Raw genomic sequence first — 23,009 nt, 5'->3', positions numbered from 1 at the left:
CTACCCTCTGACTCCGTGAAGCATGTGCTGTATGTGCAAGGGCATACATCGCCATCTATACATGTTTCATGGCTCGGCCGCTACCAGAGTAGTACCAGTGTGTGTTTGTGGGGTTGGCGGGGGGGGTGAGGGAGGCGGAGAAGCGCGTTGTAACTTCTAATTCATCATGAGCCGCCGTAAAATGCCTTGCTTCTTGTTCCTGAAATCTTCCTCCTCCCATGTGTGCATCACACGGAATCATGGATCATGGAGACCCGCAGGCTACTAGTTATTCAAAGCTCTTGAATGAGTCGCTTGCACAGGAGTCTGATCTCGACTTGGGTGCGCTACTAACATGGATCCGCAACCAGAACACAGTTGACGCTGACGATGATTACGACACTGTACCTTGCTCCATTTTGGAAGACGCTTACACGGCAATGTCCCTTCAATTGAATCTTCGAATAAAGAACTTGCGACACTTGAGCACGCTTGTGGGAGAATTTTTGGAGAGATTGGGCGCGGAAGAGGAGGATTTCTGTTTGGACAGCTTGAGTGCCTCGGGCTGGGTTGGCCAGTTGCGGAGATTGATTGTCTGTCTCTTCAAAGAGGGTGGTGATTTCAAAAGCTACAACATGTTACTAAGAGCATTGCGCAGCTCGAATCAGCTCGCCCGGCTTGTCATCTTGGACTTGATGAATCGGATTTGCAATGATAACCCCAAGTTTTTCCCCTTTATGATCTGTTCTCAGCAGGTGAATTTCCCGTTCAAAAACAGCATCACCGACTCTTTCACCATTTATACCTGGTTCAGAGTAGAGAGCACCAACCACTGGGAGGAAACGATAACTATATGCACGCTCACTTGCTCCGACCCATCAACCGAGCAGAACAACACGATATTCAAGGTCCAGCTACTAAACTTGGAGCAAGTTGCTGTTGTCATTGAGAACCCGAGAACAAAATCACGCTCTCGTTTTAGCTTCAACCACATTTTCAGTTTTGCTGGCGAGCAGCAGCAGCAACAGATGATGATGGTGCAATTAGTGTTGATCTATAATCGCTCAACATTGAGCTTGTATCTCAACGGACAACATAGCGAGAGTATACCCTGTGCCGGGCTTTCCAAGGAGTCGATAACCTGGAACAAAATCTCCATCGGATGCGATTTGGAAGACAAAGACGCACGGTTGATGATTAGAAATATGACTCTCCTCAGGTGCAGTTTGAGCCGCGAGTGGATTTTGGTGCTTTTCTACCTCGGTGCTGAGTATAACTGGGACTTCAAGGACATGGACAAGGATTCTGTAAAAGGCTTGGTTAATCGACTAACGAAAACAGATTTGATGGAAGTGTCGAAAAACTTGATGGCATTCCGTAATGGTGGTTCCCCGACCCTAGCCAAGGCCAAGGCCAGTAGCAATACCACTAGCAATAGATTGGGACAAGAACGGTGCGGTGCGGGGGATAAGGGACGGCGCATTCCAGTAGCGGGTAAGTTCTTGGACCCGACTTTTATCGTGGACACTTTGCTGCGAGTCAAGGAAGATTCAGTCTTGTTTGACAGCAACGAGCTTCTACGGCACCTAATGCAACGTCAAAAAGGGTTTGCCTCGACGGCAGGAAACCAGTTTTCTGTACATGTTCCCATGGCATTTTACGATGCCATCAGAGTCACCGGCACCCCGAATGTCATTTTGGACGTTATCAACCAAGCCATCCACAATCCCGAGGTGCAACTTCGCGATTCAATCATATTCCTGGGCTTGAATTTACTATTGAGTCTTTCCGTGTGCAATTGGAGGCTAAGAGACGACTTTGTCGCGCAGCAGGGGTACGGCATAGTTTCGGTGTTGATGCACAAGTTCAAAAGTGTCAACCCTTCGTTGACCTTGGATCTTTCCCCGTTTCTACAAAAGCCTTCTGGAATGTTTGACCGCGGAGAGGCAAACTTATTGGATGTCTTTTTGAAATATAGCTTGTCCGGGTTGAATAACCCGTATCAATTTGCTATTCTGAACCCCGTTTGCTTCAAGCACTTGCTCTTGGATTTTTCCCTATACCAAGAAAGCGGAATGATGGCCCACTTGTTTGGCCGGATAGAGGATTTGTTGGAGCACTCAAAATTCCAAACCCAGAATACACTGGAACTAAAGTCGATGAAACTTGCCAGAAAAGTGTTTCATTACCTAAAGAGCCCCACCGCCAAAGTTGGCGACAAAACAATTGACGATCCGTTAAAACTGCAATTGCTTCTGATCCTTGAGCTGATATTGGAGCAGGATCCCTCCTACGATACGATACATCTGGCGACCGCGTTCATCGTCTTTGCACTACATAATCCAGAGGCTTCTTCTTCTTATGGAATACTAACATTGGAGGCCATAACTAATCACCTTTGCCGACCGACAACACCGATCAAGACGTTGCGACGCTTCTCACGCTGGATAACCATCCAATGGCTATTGGTGTTGTTTGACACGAAAATCGACGTGGTGGTTTTCTGTGGAGTGAAAATATTGACCCGGTTGTTGAAAACTTTAAACTCTGTGCTCATAAAGAGATTTTTCATTACCAACCATGGCCTCGATATCCTCACTGAAACGTTGAAGCCGTGGTGGAATAGCGACTGCATTCTAGAGTTGATTTTCTTGAGCTCGTTTGCCGCAAACCTGCAGCGCCCCGAACGCGGCACTGTTTACCGCTCGCGATCTACATCAACGAGCACCGATAGCATCTGCTTCCCCGAGCTAATTTTGCTCGCCAACAATTTGATTTTAAACTCGATGTACTCCTTGAGTCTGTCGACTGGCAATTTGATGGGGAGCAACCCCTCTACTCCGTCCAACGGTGACACCAGCGCTCAAAAAGTTTGCTTAGAAAATGATGTCTTGTCACGGATCAACACGTACATTGGATGGATCCAGAACTATGGTGTTATAGAAAAAATGATTGGCGAGAAAGATTTCATGGAAAGTTTGGTGGAGTTGCTAGGATTTCTCAAATTGGGCAATCTGTGGTTCGATGATGAGACTCAAAGCAATATCAAGGACACACAAGAGCGCATGGTTCTGGTACTTGTCGATTCATACGTTTCTAGTTTATCGTCCACAAAATTTGAGACGTCTTTGAAGAAGTTGAGTGATTTTGCAATAAAAGTTTTATGCGAAATGGTTTTCCCTGGAATTTTCAGGACTGTGACTGAGGAGCTTGTTGCGAACGACAAGGCTTCCATTCCAAAAGAAAGGAGATTTTGGTCAAACGTCCTGGAGTTGTTATCAACTTTCCACGGCGAGTTGATCAGCCAAGACTTTTCAATAAGTTCAAGCACTTTGAATTCATACATCATCTGCCTTTGCTCATTTGTTGAATCCAATCCAAATCTGTCGGGAAGGATGAAACAGATCTTGGGCGAGTGTATAATGTTGAACCTTTCAAAGTTGGTGAGCGAACCATGCCCTTTAGGCGAGACCTTTACTGATTTCATCAAGGAGCTTTTGTATCGTCAAGTGATTATTACAGACAAAAATGTACTTGGTGATGACAAAGTAGCGGCGTTGTTGCAGCTATTGCTCGGATTGAACTTGACTCAAGCCGAGCCTAACCAGCGCCGCCTCGAGTTGTCATTTGGCTTGCTCCGGTCCATATGCCTACTCCGGCAAAATGACACACCCAATATTATCAAGTCCATTGATTTGGATGATATCCTTTTAGATGAGTTTTTCACGAACTTGACCCTGAGAAACGATGTCGATACTTTGCAAAAATTGAAGAAATATCCTCCATTTGTGAAAGCTTTGCTGAAGCTGGTTCAAACGATAAAGACAGAAGTCTTGAAGAAGGAATTGAAGCGGGTCTCCGACATCATCAAAGTCGCACTTCACAATGGAGGCCGCTTGGGCCAAATGAACAGCATATACATCAAGGCCTGCGAAAAGGATTGTCAGATGTTAAAAGCTCAAGAGGTGACTTCGGAATTGGCCTCTTACAATAAGAATAGCCGGGCGCGCAAGGACCGCGCCGCAAATTGGACGCGTGCTTTGCACTCCTGTGTCACGGAGTCATCCAGGATTTATGATCCCATGTGGGCCCACACGTATGTGTTAGACTACATTGAAAATGCCAACAGAATGCGCAAGCGTCTCGTTGTCGAGGACTTGTTGCCGGACTCGGAGAAATTGGACTACGAAATGGACATTCCACTAAAGGAAGTGGCAAACATGGCAGACTCGTTGGACGAATATGATTATGGTTATGATTTTGCAAACATATCAGGTACTTTACAAGAACTAAGTTTGTCTAGCGACAACGGTGGTTCAAGAGAACCCCTTCCACAAGGTCTTGCCGTTGACGAGAATGAGCCCCTCGAAGGGAATGCATCGGAGGATAAGAACAAAAGAGTAAGCAGCAGCATGTTTGTTGGGGACCACATTGTTTCCCTATGGAACGTTAGTCAGATCAATGGCTTGGTGCCCGCTGAAAGTTTATTGATCTTGGGATCGACCCATTTGTATTTGTTTGAAAATTACTTTCTCGGCGAAGATGGCAATGTCTTGGACATCACCGAAGCTCCTGCCGAGTTGAGGGACCCCATATTGCGGCTCGTTAACTCGCAAACAAAAATCGAAAACGAGTCAAAGCCTATATTGCATCGGATGAAAAGCTGGGATTTGACGAAATTCAGTGCCATTTCCAAGCGACAGTTTTTGCTCAGAGATAACGCCTTTGAGATGTTCTTTAGCGATGGGGCAACTGTGCTAACCACGTGTATTTCCCGCAAGGAAAGAGACGTCATCTACTCCAAGTTGAAATCAGTGGCCACTGGTAAAGGAATCAACGTCGATCTTGCCAAAGTTCTCCTGTCCAATGCAGGATGGACGTTTGACAATGCCTTTTCCACCAAATTGGTCAATGCTTTTTCAAGCGGGATGGCTCCCGCACCCTCATATGTACCTGCGACAAAAAAGTGGAAACGAGGAGAAATGTCAAATTTCGACTACTTGATGATCATCAATACATTGGCTGGCCGTACTTTCAACGATCTAACTCAGTATCCGGTTTTCCCATGGGTCTTGTCTGATTATTCCAGTACAACTTTAGATTTATCCAACCCAAGAACGTTTCGTGATTTATCCAAGCCAATGGGTGCGCAAACAGAGAAAAGAGCACTGCAGTTCAAGGAGCGCTTTGACGCTTTAAACAGCTTTGATGACCATTCGATCCCAGCATTCCATTACGGAACGCACTACTCCTCGGCCATGATTGTCACGTCCTACTTGATCCGATTAAAGCCCTTTGTTCATTCCTATTTGCTTTTGCAAGGTGGGAAATTTGACCACGCGGATCGTCTTTTCAACTCCATCGAAAAGGCGTGGCTTTCTGCCTCTCGTGATAATTCGACGGACGTGCGGGAGTTGACCCCCGAGTTCTTTTGCTTACCGGAGTTTTTAACCAATGCAAATCAGTTTGATTTCGGCCTTTTACAGAATGGACTGAGCGTCAACAACGTGGAGCTTCCTCCGTGGGCATGCAATGATCCTCATATTTTCATTGCCAAGAACCGGGAGGCGTTGGAGAGTCCATACGTGTCTGCAAATTTGCACTCGTGGATAGATCTCATATTTGGGTTCAAGCAAGACGGTGCTGAAGCAATCAACGCTTTAAACGTCTTCCATCACTCCTCGTACAACGGGGCAATTGATTTGGATAATATCGATAACGAAATGGAAAAGAAAGCCGCAATCGGAATGATCAATAATTTTGGACAAACGCCGAGCAAAGTGTTTGATAAGCCTCACGTCATGAGGGATGTGTTGAACTTGCCCAATTTATACTTGACTGATCAGCCGCTGGGCAAGGTTCCAGCACACGTCGTGTTTGAATCCAAGTCGAATCTGCCTATGCTCAAGTTGGAAAAAACGTCTGGCAACGACAAGGCAAAGTGGGTTGGCCGTCCGACACTTGTATCTGGCGAGGATGGGTTGTTGATCCGCAAATCAAAGAGGTCAAATAGTTGTGGCGGCACTTTAGTGATTAATGAAAAGCTCTTTATCGACATCCATCCCAGTGATATAACGGCCATGCGTCAAATAGGAAACAGGACATTCCTAATAGGTGGGGAAGAAGGTCTCATCTCCGCGTGGAAATGTACCAATGACCAAAGAATGACAGTAGAGAATGAGGCAACCCTCAGGGGACATTTCTCCCCAGTTGCAGATATCGCATCTAGCAAGAGTTTTGGAGTTGGAGCCAGTATCGACCTGGAAGGACACGCCATAGTTTGGGACCTCACAAGGTTTGCCTTTATGCATAAACTCGACGCTTGTGTGACAGAATCTTTATTTTCCAATTTCAACACCGTGGCCATTTCAGATGACTCTGGTTACATTGCCACGCTCGTTGGCTCGGATAAAGAAGCACTTTTGCAGATTTTCAGCTTAAATGGAACCCGGCTATTGAGCAAAACTTTTGGTGGTGCTGGGGGGGCCATGTTGGTGGCTTTTGGGGAATCCGACGAGGACACAAATGGCCAGCTGGGGGAGAGTACAGCCTCGAGCACTCACCCATACTGGTCCAACGAAGTATTGGCAATCGCAAATGGCAAGACAGTTGAAATCTTTGAAATCGTTTGTGATTCTAGTTGGACGTTGAAAAGAATACAGAAATTGGATACTGTTTTTGAGAATATTGCTGGTCAAATCTCGGCTTTAAGGCTCTTCAAGTGCTCGAAGCTGGATAACGATGATTGTCTCGTGAGGGGAGCATTGAAAGTCGTTGTTGGCGACACGGCTGGGAAAGTCTACAGTTTGTGACGCCAGTGGCACACCCCTACACACACATACAAAGTATAGGATCTATATACCTTAAATCTCAGGATCGGTTATTAGTGATTTTTGTTTCTTCTTCTTTGTTTGCCCTACATGCGGATTTCCGAAACGAGCCGAATGTTGAAGATAAGGCAGATAAGATGACATTTTCCAATGAGTGGTAATTTTTCACTCTTTTCAATTTTTTTTCCCTCTAGAATGCCAATGGTAACAGAAACATCCACAAGCTGCGAAGTCACAACGGGTTCAAGTTCATGCAGAGATGAAGGGCGCAGCTACGTGACCAAACCCATCGCATTAAAGTCTTTTCGCACAGGAACAGGCTTCGAATCCAACGTCTTGGTCGAGCGTGATTTGTCAGCGCGCACACCTACCCCTGAAGCGGGGGACAACCAGCGAATATCAGCTCGATCCGGTGGCTTACATGATGATGAGCTGGATTCTCTGAGTGCGGTTGAGGTTAATGGTGATGACGCTGTGGTTTACGACAAGGGATGGAAGGCATACGCAAGCGTCATTGGGTCATTTTTGGGGCTCGTGGCGACGTTTGGCTCGTTGAATTCCGTGGGGGCACTCCAGGCGTATATCCTGGTTCACCAATTGGAGCTGGTCTCTGAAAGCACCGTGTCGTGGATCTTTTCCATGTTTTTGGCTTTTTCATTCATGCTTTGTTTAGTCACGGGACCGTTGTTTGATTCAAAGGGTTCGTTTTACCCCTTGATCTTTGGCGGGATTTTTGTATTTGGAGGGCTCATGGGAGTCGCTTACAGTCTGGTGGTCTACCAATTCATCTTGTCGTTGGGGATATGCGTTAGTATCGGGAACGCATTGTGCATATCGCCGTTGATTGGTGTATTGAGTCACCATTTCAAAGATCGCATTGGCACCATGGTTGGGATTGCCACGGTGGGCGGATCAGTTGGAGGAATGGTGTTCCCAGTGATGTTAAAGTCCTTATATCTGAAAGTGGGCTTCTCGAGGGCAATTATGAGCTTGGCCTTTGTCAACCTCGCGTGTATTGGGTGCGCGGTGCTCTTGTGCAGAGATCGAGCAGAAGTAAGAACAAGCGGCAGTGGTCATGATAACGACGATGAGGAGAAAGATAGTCCCAAGCACATGAGCTGGAGCCAGATCCGTGACTCGTTCGAGTTTAGGTCTCTCCGGGACTTGAAGTACACGTTCTTGATAGCGGGGAATTTCGCGACAGAGTTGTCCTTGCTTTCGATGCTCACTTATCTTGCCACTTATGCCGTTGCTAAGGGCATGTCAGAGTCAGATGCCTACACTCTTCTTACGGTGTTTAATGCGACTGGAATAATTGGAAGGCTCTTACCGGGGTTTTTGGCGGACAAGTTGGGGAGATACAATGTCATGTGCTGTATGTTGACGGGAAATTTTTTGTCAATGTTTCTTCTCTGGTTGCCCTTTGGATACGACAGACGCGTCTTGTTTGCCTTTGCTGCATTGTGCGGGATGTTTTCCAGTTCCATCTTGACGCTCACCCCCGTTTGTCTTCGTCAGATTAGTCCCGCCCGTAAATTTGGCGCAAGGTACGGGTTGCTCTACTTGTTTTGCTCCTTGGGGCTTTTGGTGGGGCTTCCAGCAAGCTCGGCTATCATTGGCACTGGAACAAGTGAAAAGTATGACAGATTTGCCATCTTCTGTAGTGTGTTTGCCGTGGCGGGAACAATCTTCTGGTTCATAAGCAGGTATTTCGTAGTGGGTCTCCGCTGGAACGTCAAGGTTTAGAACCTGAATGTGATAGAGGTGCTAGTATTATTCGCCATTAATCTGAGGACGGATCTAAATAACTACATTCTCTAGCAAGAAACATCATCATCTCCATCATCATCATCATGCCCATTCTTTCTTTCTTTTTTCTACCTCCTCTTTTTGATATTCTTGGCGCCAGTTCTAACCGACAGCTCGCCCACGGCCGCAGGTTGGTAATCCAGCACGGGCTTCTTTTCAATTCGGTCATCGGCAACTTTGACCCTAGCATCATTCAATTCCGCAGCCAATTCCGGGTTGACCCATTGCAAGATATAGGGAGCAGCCATAATCGCCAAGCAGGCAACAAAGATGATGGTGTATGTGGTGTTTTTGAAGATAAACCCAAGCGGACTGTTGATTACCATATCTTTTAGTGTCCCTCCAGATTTCTCGTAAAACTGCTTGACGTCTTTGAACTGTAATTGCAAGGGCCTGTCGCGACTGACGACAACGCCCGATGTCGTGTTGAAATGTTCTTGTCCCAAGGGAAAGTCATACGCCGTCACCGTTCCTTGATCGTCAATGATGATTCGAAATTTGCTCTTGTCAAAAGTGAAATCGTACGAATTTACAACCAATTCGTACTCGCCTTGGTGTAAACGGTCAAATTTGAAATTGTAGTCTTTGGTCACTACCGCTCTCAACGGCTTGACAATTGTGTTTTTTTTACCACCACCACTCAAATTGTAAAGATCTACTTTGATTCTCTGGGCGTAGTTGTTGATATTGACCACTTCATGATTCAACTCCTTTGACAACTCAGCGACTTCAGCTGGGATCGGCTTTAGGACTCCCCTGAATCCAATTGCACTGGCGAAAGTGAACACATGTAATAGACTGAGAACTGCTAGCAGCAACTTCATCATGGATTTTGCATATATAGGGCGTTATATCAGCTGGCTATGGCTTGAGCTTCAACCAACCACTTCCTACCACCGTCCCTGTTGCCATTTTCAAAGTCCGTGGTGGATTCCTGCACAGTACCCCCCATGAGCGCAGGAGCATTGCGCTACCTTGCCCCGAAGGCAAAAACGAAAATTTCAACAAAATCAATTCCCACTCCCAAACCCACTTCTTCTTCTTCTTCTTCTTCTTCTTCTTCTTCTTCTTCTTCTTCTCCATTGTACATGTATGTGTATTATTGTAGGGCGACAATTAGCAAGAGTCCAATTGCTGGATTTAACGATTTCACGATTGCCGCTCTCTACAACGCATACTGAAGTAATACTAGTGTGTGTGTGGTTCTCTTTTTCTGAGAAATCACCTCCATTAGTCACGGCGTTTACGGGCGTGGTTGGGTTTATGGCATCTGGCTTAGTTCAGGTGACCATAACAGGTCTCAACTGAGCATTCTAGCCTCCAAACATTTTCACCTCCCCCTTCAATAAGTTTTTTCTTTTTTTTTTTTTTTTCTTTCATCTTCTATTACATTTTCACATTAGAGAACTTTGGATTAAATACATTCTATTTCGATTTGAGACTACGCGAACCCCACCTGTCGTAACAGTATAGCCCGATTGCAATTAAAACTAGGCCCACAATTTGCTCCGTGGTGAGCTGCCCCAACTGTATAGATTGGGCACCATCTACTACTGTGGCGTGGTTCAAGGTAATGATGATGCTCACCGTGATAAGAACGATTCTCTTCATCATGGACGCGATCGAGTATGAAAGTGCTGGAATCGAGCCGAGCAAGTGGAACGCCAAGAGCGTTTGCAAGAAATGCGATAAGCTATCTAAAAGAATGAGCACCATGATGGCAAGGAAATCCGAGGTTGTATCCACGATATTCTCCAAGTCGGAGTCAAAGGCAAACTGGCGGTACATCTTGGGAAGTTCATTCATCAAGAACCCGCCAATGGAAAAAGAGGAGCCGATCAAGGAACAGTACAAGATGATTGTCATCTTGTCTGGCTTGGGCACCTTGTCCAACTGGAATCGGTTGATAAAGTAGGCAAACGGATTGTAGGCGTTGGTGTTGCCCACACGCGCGGTGTGAGCATACGTTGGAGCCGAGTAGGTATTCAAAGAATGCGGCAGCGTCGGCGGTGTCCACAAATGGTTTTCTTTTCTCTGATCTAGTGTTAGATCCGATGTCGAGTAAGGTAAATGGACAGAATTGCTCCGCTGTCGAACATGGAGATATTTCTTTGCATTATTTTGGGCAAAATCGCCGTTATTATTGGCTGATTTTGGCTCGAAATAGCCAAATTGCGATTTTGGGTGGTGGTTGTTTTTCTCAAATTCAAATGAAGGCAATGGCGTCGAGGGCTTGGACGGCTCGGTGTTCAACACGAGCGATGCAGGATTGTGGCTCTTGTCGGCATTGTCCCATGTTATAATCTGCTTCCCGTAGATGTTTTGAGCCGCAAACACCACCGTGCTCAATAGACACAAGACAAGACCCTGCACTTGCTTGTTGTCAATCTCGTGGTTCTCATTCGTCAACAAGTTTGTTGTGGAATGCGGATTCTTAACGGAGTCGGAGGTAATGATCAAAATGACGCCGATTAAAAGTGGTGCTAGCGATAAATACGTCACTGGAGGGAACACAACGTGGTAGATTATGCGGTAGCCAAGAACAATCAACAAGGGGCTCAATGCCTTCACGCTGGATATCGTAGGCAAAGGAATCAACGACGTGGCACTCAAGGAAAAGTACTTGCCCACAAACTGAAACAAGCCCAAGGGAAACGCTTTTAAAAGCATGGCAAACGATAGAACTGGCTGTGTCCGCAGCTTGGACGACGGGATGCTGCCCGCGGGGAAATACTCTTCAACATGGGGGAACGACTTGGCTACAACAATAACAAACGCTGCCAATGCGGCCCCGATAAGAAACTGGCATTGAGATAGGAAGAGCGGATATGTGAATTTAGTCAAGATGAGTTTGGTCAATTGGGACGTGATCGATGAAACTGTGTACCATAGTAGACAAGTCAAGACGGTCTTTATGGATATCGGCGGTACAAGACTGCCACTCATCTGCAAATTGTTCCAAAGAATGCTTTTCGTTGTTGTTGTTGTTGTTGTTGTCGCTGTTGTAGTTCTAGTTGCTGTACTTGCTACTGGACTGGGTGTTGCTTCTACTCTCTCGCTCGGTGGGGGGGAAGATCTCACCGTCTCATCAAACTCCTGAAACGCAAAGGGGTCACAATTTTTATAGATGTATACAATGAGATAAGCCGTCCAGCAGAAACAACTCCTTTTCTGTTCTCTTTTTTTTCCTTTACTGGTCCAATTCAAGTGGTGAGGCTACAGTGAACTTTCTTGACCGCAGTTGAAAAGGTGGTTTTGAGAGGAGGGTGGTAGACTTGGGATGGACAATTGGGGTGGTTTTGGAAGAGGAGCAGTTTGGAGGTTTTGGGTTTTTTGTCTCAGTCGTGGGCAGCGAGTGCAGTAATACACAAAACTTGATTGGCATAGCCCGCCGCAACCACGCGCCCAAATGGCTGCAAAATGAATATACAAGAAACTTATCCCGGAGGACCAATTGATACAAGGTGAAAGTTATACCAAAGGCTTTTAATCAGTGGCTCATGGCACACAGGCTAAATAGAGAAAGTAAGACTGAGACATGGATTGCTTTTCTTTTTCTTTTTTTTTTTTTTTTTACATAGTTGCGGTTGATATTTTCCAATGTTTTCTTATTAAATTTACAAATTCTTTTATTAAAGACATCTTTGCGTTACGGTTGGCGCCAGTTCAATTGCAACAGGTGCAATTTCGAGTGATGATGTTTTCACAAAACGGGAAAAGGTTTTAGGGTGGTGAGCAAAAAATTACTCGTTTGGTGCCAATTTGGCCGTGTCGAAACCTGCAGTTTTCATGTGGGCCTTGCTGTAACTAGGACTAGGATTGTTCCAGCCTTGAAAGTCATTCTTGCTTGTATCGTCCTTGACCCAATAAGCAAATGGATAACTAGGCTGGGTCTTCAATGGAGTCTCGTCTGTGATTATCCCCAAGTCCTTTTGTCTCTGAATTAACGAGTCCAAATAGGGCGAAAGATGATCACGAACAAATGCGAAATTCTTGTATTTCAAAATATCCTCGGGTCCTTCGTACAAAATCTTCTTTATGAGTGAGGGCACCATTGGCTCGTCCTTCATTTCATCGATCGAGTAGAAAACAGGGTGGTTGGTGAATATGATTGCGTTTGATCTGGGCAACCGTCTCAAGGTCTGCCTCTCGACTCGAACGTTGAATTCCCGCAAGTCGGTCCCTTTCATGTCGGCTTCCAAATTGGGCTTGAACTCGGGCCGCTGGTAAATGTTGTTCACCTTGAGCATGGTGTCCCACGTGATGTACCAACTAGCTCTCTCAACGGGGTCCTCGGGTCTCATTTTCTCAAACCATCTCTCCATGGATCTCTTTAACTTGGTCTCATAATAGGGCACGTCGGTGTGGATAACGTCGAGATTCCTGCCGATCTTCTGGTCAATACCAAATGAGCCTCCGGGGAAGGGGACTGCTGCAGCAACAAGGTAATGCAAGCCATCTTTTTCGTTCTTCTTAACAATGTAGAAATCCTCCTTGGCCAATTTGGAAATGAAAACCAATGGATCCTGCTTCAAGGGCAAAGTCATATCCAAAATTTCCTTAGTGACTTCGTTCCTAACAATTTTACCCTCGGTAGCCCAGTCGCCATTTTTCAACACAACGAACAAAAGAGGGTATCTCTTGACCATGTGGTCCACAACCATTTCCATCAACTCAACGCACGCGTCTTTACCCTCTGGCAAACAGTCAAAGTTTTGCTTACCAAACTTCAATCTAATTCTCTTTTTTTCATCAATGTAGTGCTGGTAATATTTATCCATGTCCAACCAATGGTTGATGTCCAACTTGAAAATAGACATGGTTTGATGGTACGGCCAACGGAAGGGTCTCCAGGGTCTATCGTCATACATCGCCACTTCCTCCGGAGTGATCATCAAGGGAGTAGGCTCTTGTATAGTGTCGTTGCCCATGTATCCTTTGCCATTTTTAGCTTCTGAAACCGGCGACAGCTTGGCTTTCTCCTCGACGGGACTACTTGATGCAAAAGAAAATCTTTTGAAAATGGCCATTATTTGATTGCGGAACTGGGTCAGCAACAACAACAACACGCCTGCACTAAGAAAAACTAGTTCAATCATCTTGATATTGGTATCTTGGCTATGATTGACAAAAATGTTCTCTAGTTCATGAAACCTAAACCACTAGTTGATGAACATTTGAAAAGAAGATCTGTAACTTTATATATACTTATATATATGTAAATACACAAGTGCATAGCAATAGCGCCTAAAGCTGTGGGAAGAGGAAAATAGGGGGGTTTGTCGCTTATCTGTTTGCTTGTATTGATCTATCTACTATTCTCAAAGTCCGTTTTGCAATCATCCCCAAAGTGTCACTACCACGCGAGTGGTGCAGCACCGCGTTTCAGCTCCCAATTAGGCAAAGTTGACCGAGGAGTAAGGTTCTTGACCCCAGGTGCACGCCCTTTGTTTTTTGCAGCCACCACTTGGCAAAAAGACCTTGAGGAGGGGAGCTGTACTCTTCCTCGTAAACACATTGGGGTCCCAAAAGTTCTTTTCTTCGACGAAACTGTTTCCGTTTATTTCCCTCTGTAGATGATGTGCTCGGTGTTTTTGCTTGGGGGAGTTTTGCTGTTCCCCATGGGAGCCTACAAACTCTTGCAAATATCACATAATGAGCAAGTCCTTAAGTCAATAAATCATCATGATTGACGATAAGTGTGTCACGAGTTCTCAAACTCCAGAGCGCTATGATTCCGTCATAGCATTTTAGGCATTTCGAAGGAGGAGAATGTCATCTGATTCAACGTTGATACAAGCGCAGCTCAAGAGTAGAACCAAAGAAAAAAAGTGGGTAAAAAAAATATCTGGAATGCGCGAAGCGGATTCCAGCTCAAGGTGGGTGAACCCACAGTTGCTCGAACCCAGTAGCATTTGCTTAACTTTGAACCTATCTTATTCTATCGAGACCCCTTTCTTTTTCCTCGTCTCTTGGTTCCTTCTGTTTTGGACTTGGATTTGGTTTGATTTCCGATCTTTTGAAATCGCTTTCATCATTGAGATCTCACCTATTTTTTTTTATTTTTTGCAAATGTGAGTTTAATGATGATGCCTTGCAATAAATGAAGTTGGATCCGTTGCTTTGCGATATTGTAAGCCTCGAACCAACCGTCGTATTTGCAAGACAAGGTGTGCTATGCAAGCGAAACCCCTTTGCTCTTTGGTTTTGAAGGGAAGGGGGGGTAAATGTATACAACTAATGAGTTTTGGAAAAATCCGGAGAATCACGACTATGGTTCGAAATTCCAGCTGTTGTCTCAAATTTTGTATGGCAACTTCCATGCTATTTTCGTGCCATTTTCAGGATAATAACTTGAAAAATCACTATTTCAACATTGAAATAGAGATCAACAGTTTTCAAAATAAAAATTACTAAAAAATTGCTGTATATTTTTAAAAGTTTATACATTTAACTTTTCACTTTGTATTAAAAAGTTGTTACTAGATTACATTGTGATGATGATAGCAGTGGTACTATATCGTTTGACATGATGGTAAAAGGGTAGTGGATCTGACGAACGTGATGAATGTGATGATGATGGTGATGATGATATGAGCTATGAAAGGGGAGAAAATAAAAGTAGTAGGTTGCGCAATTACAATCTTCTACCTCTTCTACCACCCTTTCTTCTGGTGGAATCGGATGGAACTGGAGTAACATCTTCGATTCTTCCAATTCTCAAACCGGATCTAGCCAAGGCTCTCAAAGCGGATTGACCACCTGGACCAGGGGTCTTGGTCTTGGTACCACCGGTAGCTCTCAATTTGATGTGGACAGCAGTAATACCAACTTCCTTACATTTAGCAGCAACATCTTGTGCAGCCAACATAGCAGCGTATGGGGATGATTCATCTCTGTCAGCCTTGACTTTCATACCACCAGTGACTCTGGCAATGGTTTCTTTTCCTGATAAATCAGTAACGTGTACGAAGGTATCGTTGAATGAGGCAAAGATTCTTGCAACACCAAAAACTTGAGAACGGTCTAAAGTTGACTAATGTTAGTAAAACGAAAGAAAAAAAAATCAAATTTAATTCAAAAACAAAATGGAGTCTTGGTTTCAATCGAGTGGGGAAAGCTCACTGAGGAGGGAAAACATTTTCCTCCGCGATGGAATGGAAGTATTGGAGCTAGTGGGTCTTTTGATTTCTCTTGAATTATTTCCTTGATCTTTTGCCACTTCTTTGCCACTTCTTTGCCAACTTCAACGATGGGTGTCCTTTCTTCTAGAACTGTTCATTCCTGATTCTTCCCACAATCGTAGCACAAGCTGCAATACGTTCCAAGGACGAATACATGGGGTAGGTTCGATGTCATTGACTCGATGACAGTTTCTTCTTCCACTTATCGACGCTTCTTCTTCCACATATTGAAAATTTCCCATCCATCGAGTGCTATAATCCTTCTCGACTGATCTATTCTCTATTCTCCATTCTCCTTGTTTCCCCCATATCCCACTTTGGAAACATACCAGCTGACATGTTTGGTTTATTGATGTACGTCTGTATTACTAGGTGGACTCACCATCAAAATTGGCCTAAAATTTCAATATGTGTTTTTTCTCTCCCTCTGTAGAGCGACCTCTCCTCGCACAAATTTGATGGTCATACTTTGCACGTGATGCAACATCAGAAAAAAAGAGAGAGGCGGGTCGCTTAGGGCTTAGCCCTAATTTGTGAATGCTAAAGAACCACCTTACCTCTAGCTGGCTAGTGCTGCGTACAGCAATGTAGAGTGATCCATGATGATGGTGATGATGATGGCATGAACCGGGTCTACGTGGCTTCCGAAATGGCTGCGTAAGCCGCCGTGAGTCCTTGGATGAATGGTGTATTAAGTGTGTATATATAATGTACATAGCAAGCGCGGGGAGGTTCTCTAGTAGACGAAACCCAAGATCTTACCAGAAACGTGCTTTCTTCTAGCTTCTTCGTGGTCCATGATACCGGCAGAAGTAGTCAAGATCACGTAACCAAACTGTCTAGCTGGCAACAAGTTGTCAGTCCATCTTTCAATGTCACCAATCTTGACATTGAATCTTGGGGAGATGACACCACACTTGTTCAATCTGCCGTTTAATTGCACAACAATCTTTCCTGATCTGTGGTCGTCGATGTATTCGAATTCGCCAATGTAGCCGTGTTTCTGCATGACTGTCAAGAACCTGATGATGACTTTTGAAGATGGTCTGATGAGAACTTGTCTCTTACCGGTCTTTTCGGCGTTGTTGATGGCGTTCAACGCATCTGCTAAGACTGAGGTTCTGGTCATTCTGGTCTAAGGAGTATATGTGTCTCTGTGGTGAATGCTCTTGTTCCCTACGGTGAAGCTCTTTCCTGTCTTGTGAGAGAGCTTGAACTTGAAAATCGAAATTGAAATTTTTCAGTTTGGGCAGGTGGTAGCTCCCGCTGCTATTTTTCAAAGTGAGGTATCACGTGACCGCTCAGTTTCCCTTGCCAGTTTCCGCAGCGCAGTGTGAATCTCACTTTTTTTTTCTCTCCAATACACCTGGTGAAAAAAATTTCCTTTCAGTTTTGCCTCCACGCTAGAGAACCATTACAACCAAAGATGCCTGTATGTACAAACGGGGAGAGAAGACCTTTTTGGGAAGGCCTTTTTGGGAGGGGTTAGCGAGGTGATTACAGAGAAACCGGGAATGCAGACTTTCAATGACTTTGGGCCGAAGAAGCGTCCATCTTGCAACTTGGAGCACAGTGTGAGGAAACATCGAAATTGACCGTCCGTGGGCGACAGGGGAACTGGGCAACTGGGCAACTGGGCAACTGGGCGACACTAGTCTTCCCTTTATGAGTGTTGTGCTCATCAAAGAAGAAATTGGAAGCAAAAAAATAGAGACTAGGGCGATCATGGGGTCCTGACACCTGCTGGGTCCACAAGGTCAAACTCTCACACTCCTTTTTCCTTTATTTCTGGTTCCGAAGTAATCACCAATGTCGTTGCTGGAAGGGCTCATTTACTAACTTTTTCTTTCTATAGTCCCAAAAATCCTTCAGGACAAAGCAAAAATTGGCTAAAGCTCAAAAACAAAACAGACCATTGCCACAATGGATCCGTCTTAGAACCAACAACACCACTGCATACAATGCCAAGAGAAGACATTGGAGAAGAACTAAGTTGGGTATCTAATTGTTTTTTTCCGCAATTTGTATCTGACTGTTTGTTGACGAAGAACAAAGTAGGAGTGATTTGTGAGTGTACACTAGCTGATCTAAAGCTGTTATTTGCCCATGCTGGCTGTGCAAGAGAACGACGATGTTCAATTGCGTAAAATGTTTATTTTTAATACAGGTTTAGCATTTAGCATCCACGACTGTCTCTTTTTTTTTCATCACGAGCTTTCTACCAATACACCCATTTCCTCTCAGATGAGTTTGAAATGATGTCCCACGGGATAGTGTATGGGCTGCCAAGGCGTCACTTTACTCTCGGTCACATTTCTCTCGGAGTATCGCTTTTCACTCTTTCACTTTGGATTGACATTGAAGCTCAAAGCTATGAAAGACAAACTACGAACCACAGTCACTTTCAAAAAGTTGTATATCCGGCGCCCAAATTAATCTCTATATCTTACAAAGTATAAGTGCCTCTCATTCACACACACACACACATTTCACCTTCCAGTCCTTCCTCTTGTGTGCCTCTCCAAATTTGCCTTATCTCCTTGCAAAACCGTTTTCGGTTTTTTTTTTTGTCCTCCCCCCTTATACTTCTTCCTCAAACACAGTTTCGATAGGCTTCTCCATCAAGGTAGCATGAGCACCAACTCCAACGATGCTCAGGCCAATCAACCACATCAAGGTCGAAATGGGACTAGCTAAAAACCCCAAGGGAACAGCAACAACCAATAAACCCGTGTACAACTGCGACGTGCTCAATCTTCCAAAGGGAAGCACCAAGTCCTCGCCGTCCAATCTGCTGATTCCATACACGCCCAAAATGACAAAAGCAAGCACAAACAACAAGAGCAAGTTCGTGGCCAAGGCGTAGATGCTCAAAACCGCCACAATGGTCAAATAGTTGGCTGAGAAATAGCCCAAGTTGTAGCTGACTCGTTGCTGGATTTCACCGAAATTGGCAGGTTTGGAAATGCGGCGAAAGTCAAAGAACTCCTGTGGCGGTCTCAACTTGCTGATTGTTTGTTGAACTGAAGCGAAATCTGTCTTGAGTCTCTCCAAATTGAAGCGTTCTTGAACATTACTAAACTGCTGTAAAACAAAAAAAAAAAAAGAAAAAAAAGTTAGCATGTGTGGTGGGTAAACAAGATGGGTCTCATACATACAGCTAGACTCAAATATTGCGACATGATGAGATGATGATGGTAATTGTCCTTGTAGTTGTTGTTGTTGTTGTAGTTGTCGATGTTATCAATGAAACCCTCCAGCGTGTATGCTCGAGGTGTCAAGTTCCCGACGGAGAATTTAAAGAAGGAGAAAAAAAAAAGTCACGTGCCGACGAAAACTTGGCTGGATGCGTGAGGCTGCGCCGCTCCATGGCACATCTATACACAGCTGTTACACTTACATATACATCTACTCAACCAGCCTATCTATATATATCAAACCAGCCGTTGAATCTTGTTCCTTTCGGCTTTCTATTCGTTATTTCAATCCCAAGTCCTTCTTGACCATGGCTCTGCAAATAGGGTGATACCTATTTTCAAATTTTGTAAAATATTCAACAGCCAAGTCTCGATCAACTTGGTTTAGCAATGCATAGCCCGGTCTCACAAACTTCATTCTCCCGGTGGTGCCCACAAACTCGCCGAGCTTGGTCTTGAACTCTTGGATCTCGCCGCTGACATGTAGATAGTACCATCGGAATCGAATCTCGGCGTTGGAGCTGAGGGTGTATTGATCGTGGTACAAGTGCGCCATGCGTTTGAGGGTCTTGCCATGATGGTTTTTCCAGGAAAAGTTTTGCTTTTTTTCGTATGAAATCAATGTATCGAGAAACACTATTGACTGAGTTGAAGTGAAGTGGGAAATGTCACTGGGCTTAAAATTGTCGTCCTTTGCACACTCGCTACTGCTTGCATGGTGGTACCATTTGCTAGCGAGATCAAAGCAAACGTCGGCCAACGATGTGTCAAATTTGGGGTCCACTGGTGGCATGCCTGGCGCATATAGCCATTTCTTCCAGTCAATAGTGTCCAAGGCATCCTTTTGCTCTTTGAAATGTGCGTATAAAAAATCGAGAAATTGAAAAGTGTCCAAGGACTTGTATCGAAAGTGTTTAAAGTATTGCGGAATAAACTCGTCGAATTTTGCCTTACCAACGGTCTTTTCAATCAAATACAACAAATTGAACCCCTTTTCGTACGGTACTGTTGAAAATGCATCATCGGCATCTTCCCCGTTTTTCAAGTTCTGTACCAAGGTGGAGTACTTGTCGACATTATCACCCATGGACTTTAAATCGTTTTCCAAGTCAGTCCATCCAATGATTGCATTGAATTGTCGAACTTGTTCTCCGTATGCTCTAGAGTCAGCCTCGTTCTTGCCTCGCTCTTTGGCTTCAATAACAGCGATGGCCTCCAATATTCTCCTCTCGATATACACCGTCCAACCTTCATTCAACCAGAAATGTTCCCAAGAACTGTTCGTGACCAAGTTCCCCGACCACGAATGAGCCAACTCGTGAGCCACCACGTTGACCAATGACCGATCTCCGCAAATCAAAGTCGGCGTCAACTGGCAAAGGTTCGGGATCTCCATCCCGCCATAGGGGAAACTAGCAGGTAAAACCAACGAGTCAAACTTGTGCCACTCATATTTGAAAATAAGCTGTTCGGCAATCTCGATGAAAACCTCCATATCTTTCTCAAATTCCCATTTGCAAGCCTGTAAATTCACGGGCTCAGTCAAGATATCGCTTCGTGGTCCAATTTTGGCGCGTTCAATGTCGCCCGATGCGATCGAGACCAAATACGACGGAATAGGCACCGGTTGCTCGAAATAATACCGGTCACTTTCCTTTTTGATGAACAAACCGGACATCAAAGTGTTTAAAGGTGACTTGGCGCTAAACTTGAAGGGCGATTTCAACGCTGGTGTGTCGAAACATGGAAACAAGCTACGCGCATGGATCGCTTCGCATTGGCAAAACAAATATGGGTGTTGCTTGCCATCGGTGGCTTCCTTATCCAAGAATTGCAATGCGGTGCATGCCGAAGTCGTAGCGAATAAAATAGTAAGTTTGAATTTCTCAGGAGTGGTTGGAGGGATTTGCACGGTTAATTTGGAACCAAGCGATTGGTGTCTCTGGTGCAACTTGTACTCGGCTGAGTTATTGTCGATGCTAGCTTGATTGATCAAAAGGTATGAAGTGTCTAGGTCGACATGGTCTGTTTTCTTTTGCTTGTTTTTCAAATCATAGGTGACTTTTCCAATCACTTTTGACTCCTCGAATCTTATATCAAAGTCAAGCGTAGTGAGCTCAACTTTGAAATCTTGGTAGTTGGATAATGTGGAAGGGTCGGTTTCCGGTGACTGAGCCGGCCGATAACCTTGAATTGCGTCCATCTTTGTAAGAAAAAAAAATTCTCAAATATAATCCCTTCAAAAGCCTTTTTGAAAGTTGGGGGGGTATTACTAGGAAATGAACTCAACAGAATGTAAACCCTGGCGAGTGTATATCTGTTTTTTTGATTTGTTTCTGCCCGTGGTGGTGGCGGATTAAAGATGAGACAGTTCCTCGCATAGAAACGGCATCAACCAATTTTTATCTCCGTCGGCTTTTCTCATCCTTGAGAGAGAGAGCGCCGCATACACCAGCGTTCCATCGGCAAGCACATGTCCATCAACTCGATGAATGAAAGTGTCAAAAAAGGAAAACCGGTTAAGTTTATATCTGTGATGGACTATGGACGTGCCTTAGATATTTGCTAGCTAGTGTCTGTTTGGTTATGAAAACATCAGGCAGAGGGACATACCTTTTGCAGCTGCCGTAGTTGTCTCATTGAATCCCTTCAATTTTTCCCAAAACAAGCTGCTCTTGCTTCGACGCAGAAGGAAAAAAACCAGCGGTAGTTTTAAATTCAAGCTGTGCTTTCTTTTCGTAGGTGCAACTTGAGAATGCCAACGGGTGTCGAAATCAACTGTACTTGCTCGTTGATTCCATTTGTTTTCAAGATTTGGCTGCGAAATAAACAAAAAAAAAAAGTGAGAATTCGTAGTTCATACACCAATGTACCTAACAATTGACCCATCGCAGCAAAGGGTTCAGACGTAGCGAAATAGAGTTAGCACCAAAGTTGCGAGAATTGAAAAATCTCACCAAATCTCACCAGATCTCACCAAAAGTCTAAAGAATGACCACAAAATAACAATGGAACGTGCATTGTTATATCAGGACTCAAGGCCAACTACCATAAATACAGATCCTATACGAAGCCCTAACTTCATAACTCAACAAGCTGGTAACTTGTCCGAGTGGTTAAGGAGACTGACTCGAATACCTTAACATTCGCGATATCAGTTGGGCTTTGCCCGCGCAGGTTCAAATCCTGCAGTTGCCGATATATTTTTGCATTTTTTTTCTCGCCTTTTTTTTTTTTATACCTTATACCAATCTCTTCACACTTCCCTAGCGCGAAGTCCTACACTCGGAAGTTCCAAAGGAAGGCCGAACCTATTTCATCAAGTCGACTCGCTTGTACTCTAACGGTGTCGCTATTATTCGAAAACCCAAGCACCAAGCATCGGAATCTCGAGCGCAAAATAAAGGAAAACAAAAATTGCAAAAACAAACATTCTAGAATCCCAGACCCCCCAGCATCATGCCCAAATCAACCAAACTGAAATTGAAAAAGACATCCCCAGCACCCCCGGACTTTGCCAAGATCCAACCCGTGATCCAACAATACAAAACCAAGCTCCGGCAAGCCCAGCTCACCCCGCTAACGCAAACGACACACTCGACAACATCATCAACCTGGCCCATCACCAAGATCCTCCACCAGTGCACGCGCTACGTATCTGAGATGCACGCGCAACATAAGATCAACGATGCATGTCTTGAGTGGTTGCTATTACAGGACTATGTCGATGGGGCGTTGTTGAAAAAGTGGCGCAAGCGCGGATATGAGAAGTTGTGCTGTGTTGCGTGCGTTAATACTGGTGGTAGTGGGCGATGTGTGTGTCGGGTGCCGAAGGTGGAGATGCTTCGGAAACATCAAAGAGCGAAAAACGAGGATGCGGATGATGAGAGCAAGAGCAAGGATAAGGACGAGATCAGGGAGATTGATGTTGAGTGCGTCACTTGTGGATGTCGAGGTTGTGCATCTACGGATTAAAGAACAAAAGAAGAACAGATTTTCAAATGATAATT

At 44.7% G+C, this 23,009-nt stretch overlaps 10 protein-coding genes across 10 annotated transcripts; 3 read left to right on the top strand and 7 right to left on the bottom strand. All coding sequences in view use genetic code 12, as the record gives it.

Moving 5' to 3' along the window:
* Window positions 1-218: 218 nt before the first annotated feature.
* On the top strand, window positions 219-6,791 carry LODBEIA_P06890 (uncharacterized protein; the record flags this gene model as incomplete). Its single annotated transcript, XM_066976636.1, has 1 exon — window positions 219-6,791. One exon carries the CDS (start codon window positions 219-221, stop codon window positions 6,789-6,791), a length of 6,573 nt encoding a protein of 2,190 aa, XP_066827627.1.
* A 219-nt stretch (window positions 6,792-7,010) lies between these two features.
* LODBEIA_P06880 (uncharacterized protein) lies at window positions 7,011-8,555 on the top strand (the record flags this gene model as incomplete). Its single annotated transcript, XM_066976635.1, has 1 exon — window positions 7,011-8,555. The coding sequence occupies one exon, from the start codon at window positions 7,011-7,013 to the stop codon at window positions 8,553-8,555; it is 1,545 nt and encodes a 514-aa protein (XP_066827626.1).
* A 131-nt stretch (window positions 8,556-8,686) lies between these two features.
* LODBEIA_P06870 (uncharacterized protein) lies at window positions 8,687-9,445 on the bottom strand (the record flags this gene model as incomplete). The annotated part of the gene is made up of 1 exon (XM_066976634.1): window positions 8,687-9,445. One exon carries the CDS (start codon window positions 9,443-9,445, stop codon window positions 8,687-8,689), a length of 759 nt encoding a protein of 252 aa, XP_066827625.1.
* A 598-nt stretch (window positions 9,446-10,043) lies between these two features.
* Window positions 10,044-11,564, bottom strand: LODBEIA_P06860 (uncharacterized protein; the record flags this gene model as incomplete). Its single annotated transcript, XM_066976633.1, has 1 exon — window positions 10,044-11,564. The coding sequence occupies one exon, from the start codon at window positions 11,562-11,564 to the stop codon at window positions 10,044-10,046; it is 1,521 nt and encodes a 506-aa protein (XP_066827624.1).
* A 797-nt stretch (window positions 11,565-12,361) lies between these two features.
* LODBEIA_P06850 (uncharacterized protein) lies at window positions 12,362-13,717 on the bottom strand (the record flags this gene model as incomplete). The annotated part of the gene is made up of 1 exon (XM_066976632.1): window positions 12,362-13,717. The coding sequence occupies one exon, from the start codon at window positions 13,715-13,717 to the stop codon at window positions 12,362-12,364; it is 1,356 nt and encodes a 451-aa protein (XP_066827623.1).
* Window positions 13,718-15,255: 1,538 nt separating this feature from the next.
* LODBEIA_P06840 (40S ribosomal protein uS11) lies at window positions 15,256-16,141 on the bottom strand (the record flags this gene model as incomplete). Its single annotated transcript, XM_066976631.1, has 2 exons — window positions 15,256-15,644; window positions 16,132-16,141. The coding sequence occupies 2 exons, from the start codon at window positions 16,139-16,141 to the stop codon at window positions 15,256-15,258; spliced, it is 399 nt and encodes a 132-aa protein (XP_066827622.1).
* Window positions 16,142-16,538: 397 nt separating this feature from the next.
* Window positions 16,539-16,931, bottom strand: LODBEIA_P06830 (40S ribosomal protein uS8; the record flags this gene model as incomplete). The annotated part of the gene is made up of 1 exon (XM_066976630.1): window positions 16,539-16,931. One exon carries the CDS (start codon window positions 16,929-16,931, stop codon window positions 16,539-16,541), a length of 393 nt encoding a protein of 130 aa, XP_066827621.1.
* Window positions 16,932-18,382: 1,451 nt separating this feature from the next.
* Window positions 18,383-18,984, bottom strand: LODBEIA_P06820 (uncharacterized protein; the record flags this gene model as incomplete). The annotated part of the gene is made up of 2 exons (XM_066976629.1): window positions 18,383-18,886; window positions 18,961-18,984. 2 exons carry the CDS (start codon window positions 18,982-18,984, stop codon window positions 18,383-18,385), a joined length of 528 nt encoding a protein of 175 aa, XP_066827620.1.
* Window positions 18,985-19,279: 295 nt separating this feature from the next.
* On the bottom strand, window positions 19,280-21,202 carry LODBEIA_P06810 (uncharacterized protein; the record flags this gene model as incomplete). The annotated part of the gene is made up of 1 exon (XM_066976628.1): window positions 19,280-21,202. The coding sequence occupies one exon, from the start codon at window positions 21,200-21,202 to the stop codon at window positions 19,280-19,282; it is 1,923 nt and encodes a 640-aa protein (XP_066827619.1).
* Window positions 21,203-22,458: 1,256 nt separating this feature from the next.
* On the top strand, window positions 22,459-22,974 carry LODBEIA_P06800 (uncharacterized protein; the record flags this gene model as incomplete). Its single annotated transcript, XM_066976627.1, has 1 exon — window positions 22,459-22,974. The coding sequence occupies one exon, from the start codon at window positions 22,459-22,461 to the stop codon at window positions 22,972-22,974; it is 516 nt and encodes a 171-aa protein (XP_066827618.1).
* Window positions 22,975-23,009: the final 35 nt, after the last annotated feature.

The sequence above is a fragment of the Lodderomyces beijingensis genome, assembly GCF_963989305.1.
Source record: "Lodderomyces beijingensis strain CBS 14171 genome assembly, chromosome: 1".
NCBI classification, from domain to species: Eukaryota; Fungi; Ascomycota; class Pichiomycetes; order Serinales; family Debaryomycetaceae; genus Lodderomyces; species Lodderomyces beijingensis.
The sequence above is the reverse complement of the archived record's forward strand: the minus strand, read 5'-3'. Positions and strand labels throughout refer to the sequence as shown.